The sequence below is a fragment of the Carassius gibelio genome, chromosome B25 (genome assembly GCF_023724105.1).
Source record: "Carassius gibelio isolate Cgi1373 ecotype wild population from Czech Republic chromosome B25, carGib1.2-hapl.c, whole genome shotgun sequence".
Taxonomy (NCBI): domain Eukaryota; kingdom Metazoa; phylum Chordata; class Actinopteri; order Cypriniformes; family Cyprinidae; genus Carassius; species Carassius gibelio.
This window is the reverse complement of record NC_068420.1, coordinates 10,183,023-10,191,797: the sequence shown is the minus strand read 5'-3', so window position 1 is coordinate 10,191,797 and position 8,775 is coordinate 10,183,023. Positions and strand designations below refer to the sequence as shown.

Here is an 8,775-nt window from a genome sequence, read left to right as displayed (position 1 = left end):
GCGCATCTGGCCTACATTAAACTGACCTGTTTTCTTATCGTCATCATATATTTAGGGCTATTGATGATCACAGTAAAACCCTTAAAGGGCAGGATCAAATCTGGATTAATTTCAGATTAAATGGGCATCTAGGTTCAGAGGATCAAATGAGATTTTAATATGGTTATAAGCAGGTTTGACGCAAGTTATTTAGCATGAATTGTTAAGCAAGTTAGTACCCTGATCTCAAGAGTGTTTCATGGTAATATCACAGCAGCAGTCTGCCATCCGGTGGCCTTGATGAAGAAGGATCTCAAACTTGAAAGCTGAAGAACGTATTGTCAATTTGTCTAAGAAAGTGCTTATAAATGCAAAGAAAGATTTATTGAAAATATGTAAATGTCTTTATTGAACAATTCATTGTGGCTGTAGATGTGAATCCTTGTACAGGGGAACTTGAAACAAACGTCCGCAGTACAAACACAAGACGTGACATGGTGCAAAGGCTAGAAGGAGAGTCCAGGACAGAGGAGAATGACAGAGGAGGGTTTTAGAAGCACTTCCTGTGGACAATAGAGGGTCCGGCCTCCTCGTACTCATCTTTGCTGATCCACATCTGCTGGAAAGTGGACAGGGAGGCCAAGATGGAGCCACCGATCCAGACAGAGTATTTACGCTCAGGAGGGGCAATCATCTGTAATGGAAAAAGGAAAATTGAATGATTTTTAGGATTTTTATGATATATATATACAGTACAGACCAAAAGTTTGGAAACATTACTATTTTTAATGTTTTTGAAAGAAGTTTGTTCTGCTCACCAAGCCTGCATTTATTTGATAAAAAATACAGAAAAAAACAGTAATATTGTGAAATATTATTACAACTTAAAATAATATTTTTCTATTTGAATATACTATTTTATTTTTCTATTTATTTTTTTATTTTTCTATTTGAATATATAAAAATAATTTATTCCTGTGATGCAAAGCTGAATTTTCAGCATCATTACTCCAGCCTTTAGTGTCACATGTAACATCCAGTCTATCACATGATCATTTAGAAATCATTCTAATATTCTGATTTATTATGAGTGTTTGAAACAGTTCTGCTGTCTAATATATTTGATGAATAAAAGGTTAAAAAGAACTGCATGCAATCTAGAGATAGATAGATAGATAGATAGATAGATAGATAGATAGATAGATAGATAGATAGATAGATAGATAGATAGATAGATAGATAGATAGATAGATAGATAGATACTGTAGGCTTGATGAGCAGAAGAAACTTCTTTCAAAAACAATAAAAATAGTAATGTTTCCAAACTTTTGGTCTGTACTGTATATATATATATATATATATATATATATATATATATATATATATATATATATATATATATACACATACACACACACACATATAAGAATACATTGGCTTTGCCTATTCATTTTGTAGATTTAAACATGAAGTTAATCATACATAAAATAAAATGTTAATCTAAAAGAAAAAAAAACTGTACCTTGATCTTCATGGTGCTGGGAGCCAGAGCTGTGATCTCTTTCTGCATCCTGTCACCGATACCAGGGTACATGGTGGTACCGCCAGACAGTACATTGTTGGCATACAGATCCTTACGAATGTCAATGTCGCACTTCATAATGCCGTTGTAAGTGGTCTCATGAATACCAGCAGACTCCATACCTACAGACAATGCAATTTAGATGATGAATGAAACACACTACCATTTAAAAGCATTACATATGCAGTATCATGCTAATTCAAGATTACATAATCACTCTGATTTCATTAAGGCAAGAATTCCGGTTAGCCACTGTCCTATCAACTCCACTGGATAAGGAAACAGTGATTGATGTACAATGCCAAGATTAAGAACCATGTACACCATAAATAGCCCCTCAGCCTTTGGCCATATACTGAAACACTCCTAATTAGTTCCTGACAAAAGGTGATCTGTCACCATGTCACCTCTCCTAAAAGTGCACTGTAATGTATGAAAAAGCTCTAAAAATGCAGTTGGGTGAATTTTTCTCAGTGGGAAGCTTGACCGCTTCGCTGTGCCCATTGGAAGGTGGGTTTAATTCTGCTGCTATGCATAGACTGATGTGCAAATGATTGAAAATTATTAATAACATGAATTTTTCATCAATGGCAATGTAGGCTTGGCAATGGCTCAAACGGGAGAATATATTTTGAGTGTGGGCTTAGTGGTTCAGTGTAGGCCTCGTTTCAAAATTGCTAGAAACTTGCATGAATAATTGATAAAAAACAAGGCATAATGTAGGGATATTCAAAGCTTGTCTATCATTAAGAAGAAGCCTACAGGAATGTGAACATGTTTTCTTGCTATCTCCACATGACAAATGTTGACTTCTCAAGAGCTACATGATTATGCCAATTAATTAATTTGTGGTTGACCAGCAAAATAATGAGTGATTTTTGTTTCTTGTGAGAAACCAAAACAGACATAAATAATTATTGGGTTATTTTAAACATATCTCATATTTTAGATTTAATCCTACTCTAATAATAATAATAATAATAATAATAATAATAATAATCTAATATATATATATATATATATATATATATATATATATATATATATACATTTAAAATTTAATTAATACATTTAAAATGTAATTAAATTAAAATTAATGCATTTCCAATTTATCCAAAGTGCATTCAGGCTATCAATTTTTACCTATCATGTTTTCCCGGGCAATCGAACCCCCAGCACTCTACCACTTGAGCTACAGGAACACACACACACACACATAATATAATAATAATAATAATAATATATATATATATATATATATATATATATATATATATATATATATATATATATATATATATATATATATATATATATATATATATATATATATATATTACCAGCTGGAATAACAGAGGAAGTAAAATTGTTACTCTTAAATTATTTGTATTTAAAATCATTATTTTATATCAAAATAACATAGATCTAATTATAAAAGGATAATGGAAAATAAAATAATTATATAAAATAATAAAAATAAATGGGTATTCTTTATTAAGTTATTTAATATTTATAATATTGATATATAATTTAATAATTTATTATTTTATACATATTAATTGGATTTTTATAGGGAGGTATATTTATCCTAATCAAATACAATGAGAATCATCTTTAAAAAAAAATACGAATCAAATCAAATAAGAATCATGTAAAAAATAAAAAAGTAAAATTAAATAACTATTTTATCCTGAAGAATTATTTTTGAATTATGATTTATTTTTACCCTTTTTAGTTGGATATCACATAATCTTTATCAGATGCCTCATAGGCAGCTGAAACTACAGGAGTTTTAAATATCTCTACATTCTGATCGATGTACAGTACTGCAGGGATATTTGAACCTTTAGGAAATATCCCCAGAGAATTATATTCTAAAATATTTTAGTCTAAATTAAGCTACACAGGCCATTTTAATCCTATACAGAAGTTCCCATGAGAAATCATTCTAACTGTGATATAAATTCCAATAATATGTTGTACTAGGGAAATAAAGCAGAACCAAGGAGTACAAGGAGGGGGCGATGAATAATGTACATATATTGAAATGAACAAATGTGAAACTGACCAATGAACGAGGGCTGGAAGAGGGTCTCGGGGCAGCGGAACCTCTCGTTACCGATGGTGATGACCTGACCGTCGGGCAACTCGTAGGACTTTTCCAGGGATGAGGAGGAGGCTGCGGTGGCCATTTCATTCTCGAAATCAAGAGCCACGTAGCACAACTTCTCCTTAATGTCACGAACAATCTCCCTTTCGGCTGTAATAGCGAGTTAGAAAGCTATTAAATGCTTTTTAATTATTAAAAAGCAGCTGGTTCAATTCACTATTAACCGCAGATACTAGCATTGACCATAGGGTGGTGCTGTTTAGCTAATGGACATTTCATTACAGACGGTGAAACTTGAACACTTACGAGACTATCCACCTTTTTCTTTAACGCGGAAATAAGCCTATGGGCAAGACTTCCGGTTTATTAGCAGCTATAGGAAAATAACGAGAAGAATAACAACGTGTAGTAAACGGTAAAACTGTTTGCATTATAAACCAGTGTGTCATAATTAAAAATGCATTTGAATATGGTAAGACACCAATTTTCAATATCGAGCAACAAAACAAACTGTTTTGTACAGCTAAAAAAGCTGGTGGTGGATGAGACCGGAAGGCAGACTCATAGAAATTACGAATGGCCCATTTTTTACAGGAAGAAAAAGGTGGATAAAATAGTCCAAATGAATCAATATTTTACATTTAACACAAAGTTTACTATCTATTAAGAGAGTGCATTAAAATATAACCAGTATAATTTAAGTGAAAACTGCGGAGAGTGAGGTAAATTACCAGTTGTGACGAACGAGTAGCCTCTCTCAGTCAGGATTTTCATCAGGTAGTCAGTCAGGTCTCTGCCAGCCAAATCCAGTCTCATGATGGCATGTGGAAGGGCGTAGCCCTCATATACGGGAACATTGTGGGTCACACCATCACCAGCGTCCAACACAATACCTGGAGCATATCATAAAAGCATGAAAAAAAACCGAACAGACACAGTTTAGAGCAACTACTGTATGGTCAATGAAATAGACGCTAACCTGTTGTACGGCCAGAGGCGTACAGTGAGAGGACAGCCTGGATGGCAACGTACATAGCCGGAACATTGAAGGTCTCAAACATGATCTGAAATACAAATAGAAACCAACATATTTTAATATTATGGACATAACACTATTAATGGCATGATTCTGAAGTCTTCAGAAGTACTTGCCTGGGTCATCTTTTCCCTGTTGGCCTTGGGATTCAGAGGAGCCTCAGTCAGGAGGACGGGATGTTCCTCAGGAGCCACACGGAGCTCATTGTAGAAGGTGTGGTGCCAGATCTGAGAAAACAGTATTGGATTTTTCATTATATATGGAGAAACACTGGTCCCACTTACCATTGTTTGGCAAACTCCACGAGAAAAATTTATGGGATTGCATTTGTGTCAAAAGGTCTCCCTTCCATGTCTACATTCATTGCGTACTTGGTAAGTTAAATTTAAATATGTTGATGTATATATACAGTACAGACCAAAAGTTTGGACACAACTTCTCATTCAAAGAGTTTTCTTTATTTTCATGACTATGAAAATTGTAGAGTCACACTGAAGGCATCAAGGGCTATTTGACCAAGAAGGAGAGTGATGGGGTGCTGCGCCAGATGACCTGGCCTCCACAGTCACCAGACCTGAACCCAATCTAGGGGTGAGCTGGACCACACAGTGAAGGCAAAAGGGCCAACAAGTGCTAAGCATCTCTCGGGGAACTCCTTCAAAACTGTTGGAAGACCATTTCAGGTGACTACCTCTTGAAGTTCATCAAGAGAATGCCAAGAGTGTGCAAAGCAGTAATCAAAGCAAAAGGTGGCTACTTTGAAGAACCTAGAATATGACATATTTTCAGTTGTTTCACACTTTTTTGTTATGTATATAATTCCACATGTGTTAATTCATAGTTTTGATGCCTTCATTGTGAATCTACAATTTTCATAGTCATGAAAATAAAGAAAACTCTTTGAATGAGAAGGTGTGTTAAAAATGAAAACGATCCTCATCAACACTGTCGTTTTCACTGCATTTCAGAAACAATCTCCACCCACACTACACATTCGAAAACACATGTCACGACCATTCATGCAGGTACAACAATAGATACATATGGGTAAATTCCCTATTATTTAGATGGCCTCTACGTGCTTGGAGCGGTCGAATGGTGAATCTGCCTATACATATCTATGGAGAGCAAACGTAGGCAGCCAAGCCATCATTTTCAAAAGTTTCAGTTTTGGTCCATTTTCACTGAAATGCAACCCCAGATTTTTCAAACTAAAACAGGTTTTGCAGCATATTCAAAAGTTATTTTTCGAGTGTCAAAATGCCAGAGTAGTGGAACTGATAGTTATGCTTTTTTAAATGAAAATGCACTAGTGTAAACAAACTCAAACTCTGAATATTTTGACAAAAAACAAAGATGAAACCTGAGGATTATAGATATATTCAAGTTTATCGATCAGAAATATAAATTAATCTTAAGGTTTAAGAAAACTCATTATTGAAAAAAATCTATTCATTCATTTTACCTGAATATCAGTGTTTTTTTTTTTGGAGTTTTCTCACCATCTTTTTAAAATGCTGAATATTGTACAATATGGATTCATTCAGTTCATAAAAAAAAAAAAAAACATAAATGCATATAAAGATTTTAGAAAACTCATTATTGAAAAAAATCCTAACATTCTATTTGTTTATCTGGATGTTGCAGAACGTTTATCGAGTGATGACTTGCAAAGCATAAAACTGAGCTTTTGGCACAATTGTAACTCCATAGAAATCCATTCATTTTAACTGGAATCAAAGTGATTGGGAATTTTGTGTGAAGGTGAAAGACTTTAACAGATTTTGCAATGGGTTCAAGTTGTTCATGTGAATTTGCCTCATTGACCAACGGAAAGTTATTTTGTTTGACTTCAGTGTGAGATGTGCTCCAAAGATCCCTACACTACTGACAATAGACAATGCAATTTTGTGACCACACATTGTAAATCAATTAAAGTAAATAATTGTATGGTCTACCTTCTCCATATCATCCCAGTTGGTGATGATGCCATGCTCAATGGGGTATTTGAGGGTGAGGATGCCTCTCTTGCTCTGGGCCTCGTCTCCTACATAGCTGTCTTTCTGACCCATACCGACCATGACACCCTAAAGAACCATAATGCAAGCTTTCAGTCACAATCTACACATTTAGGGTGACTTTCGATTCTGCATTTGATTTACATACTGTAACACTCCTTTTCTAGAATTAATGTTTGCTTATTAACATTTGAAACAAGGATTGATGCTAGCAGAGTATTACCTTTACAGGTCAAAGTTCAAAGCTAAAGTACTGTGACGTAAGAGGTGCTTTACTGACTGGATCAAAATAAGATTAAGCACCAGTTGACGTGAATAAACGTTGTCATCTCACCTGATGGCGGGGTCGGCCCACAATGGAGGGAAACACAGCCCTGGGAGCATCATCCCCGGCAAAGCCGGCCTTCACCAGGCCTGAGCCATTGTCGCACACCAGAGCGGTGGTCTCTTCCTCATCGCACATGTTTGCTTAGACAGCTGGTGTTTGAACACAAATGGCATGAGTGCAAACACATGACATGTCCATTTAAAAGCAGAAGGATTTTCTCATGCCTATTAAATACTTGTCTTTGCTTGTTGAATTCACGTAGCACTTGAAGCTAAATGTAAATGATTCATCTTCTGTGCTTAAAAAGAGCTTTTCTGAAATCTTCAGTTAAGACCTACCCTCCCTACTGCAGACTTGCTGTGTGCTATAAATAATACATATTTTATTATTTATATGATATCTTGAGTTGAGCATAAATAGCTTTAATTTGTAATATTTTTATAGCGCTACTTCTGTATTTGAAGTTGTTTTCAAAATGCTAAATATAAGCATTTCATTTGTTCCACTGTGTACTGTATGTAACAAATAATTAATAAAGTAATACAATTATTAATAGGATAGTGGAAATTCTGGCAACACCCTCGTATAGTTTCCAAACTTGTATGACTTTATTTCTTCTAGGGAATATGATAAAAAAAAAATTGTTCCACCAAGTCATACAGGTTTGGATCAGAATTTTCAAATTCGAATGAACTAACATTCCAAATATCCAAAAGCCAAGCTTCTCTATACACTATCTGCTGTAGTCTAACAACCGGTTTAAAATAAACCATCCACTGAAGTAGACTCACCCAGGAGAGCTTGCACAAGAGGCCTGGAAAACTTGCTCCCTCGAGCGGTAGAAAATAAGAGAGTGAGCGGCCAGTTCACCTGTCCTGTATTTATATAGGAGCCTTGTCACCAGGGCTTCAGAACATCAAGCCTTTTTAGGACACATTATAACCCTGCATCACTCAAAGGTGGGCGTCCCATGTGAAGATGGAGTATTGGAAAGGGTATCACAATGCAGACGGTCCACTGACAGATGCATTTAATATTAGAAGATAATTTATGGCTCTCGAGGACAGTGTGGACTATTGTTGGAAAGAGAGGTGGCCAGTTTACTGGGAGAGAATGGCATCCCTGGGGCCGTTATAAATAAGACGCCGAACATTGGTCATAATGGACGAATGACCATTTGTCTGTTATCTGTCAGTTGTGAGGAACTTCTAGCTGGCCTTCAAAGGAAATGCACATTGCCGCCCCATATGGGTGGGGACTTTACAACCAAAGCCTACCAAAAGAGGAATGATTTTAGGCATCTCTTCCTAAAAGAAAATCACGACCTCTAGGAAATTGACAATGTGCCACACATTGTGATGTTTGTAGGGCAGTTGTATGTGTGAGTGGTCTAATAATTACATGGTCATAAATGCTGCTTGACTGCATTGTGTCAAGAGAACGGCATTGTGCTGCTAACAACGACAAGTGGCACGTTCTACAAGTACGTTCAATGACTTTTTATCTCCACAAATGCCATCTTTTACATTGTGAGAACTCTCAGACAAGTTTGATACTATATCTAACATACAATTACTGTAGCATAAAAAAGAATTAGTTTTAATAGTGATGTCTTTACCGTCTCAGCTGTTTCTAACAATTCCTAGCATGCGAAAACATAATTTAAGTTTTAATTAATGGTAAAAATGTCCTTTAGTTACTTATTTCAATGACCAATAATAT

General features: G+C 35.2%; 1 protein-coding gene across 1 annotated transcript; it reads right to left on the bottom strand.

Annotated features, from left to right (window-relative positions):
• Positions 1 to 360: 360 nt before the first annotated feature.
• Positions 361 to 8,010, bottom strand: acte1 (actin, epsilon 1). Its single transcript, XM_052598443.1, has 9 exons — positions 7,845 to 8,010; positions 7,060 to 7,202; positions 6,666 to 6,794; positions 4,824 to 4,934; positions 4,651 to 4,735; positions 4,403 to 4,564; positions 3,630 to 3,821; positions 1,502 to 1,683; positions 361 to 673 (listed from the first exon to the last, which is right to left on the bottom strand). Exons 2-9 carry the CDS (start codon positions 7,186 to 7,188, stop codon positions 530 to 532), a joined length of 1,134 nt encoding a protein of 377 aa, XP_052454403.1. The 5' UTR covers positions 7,189 to 7,202; positions 7,845 to 8,010; the 3' UTR covers positions 361 to 529.
• Between the last annotated feature and the right edge of the window lie 765 nt (positions 8,011 to 8,775).

Coding starts and splice junctions, on each gene's coding strand:
- acte1 (XM_052598443.1), bottom strand. CDS start 7,188: ATGTGCGATGAGGAAGAGACCACCGCTCTGGTGTGCGACAATGGCTCA. Junction 4,736..4,823: donor ACAGGGAAAAGATGACCCAG/GCAAGTACTTCT, acceptor TTTGTATTTCAG/ATCATGTTTGAGACCTTCAA. Junction 1,684..3,629: donor CTTCCAGCCCTCGTTCATTG/GTCAGTTTCACA, acceptor CATTGTCTGTAG/GTATGGAGTCTGCTGGTATT.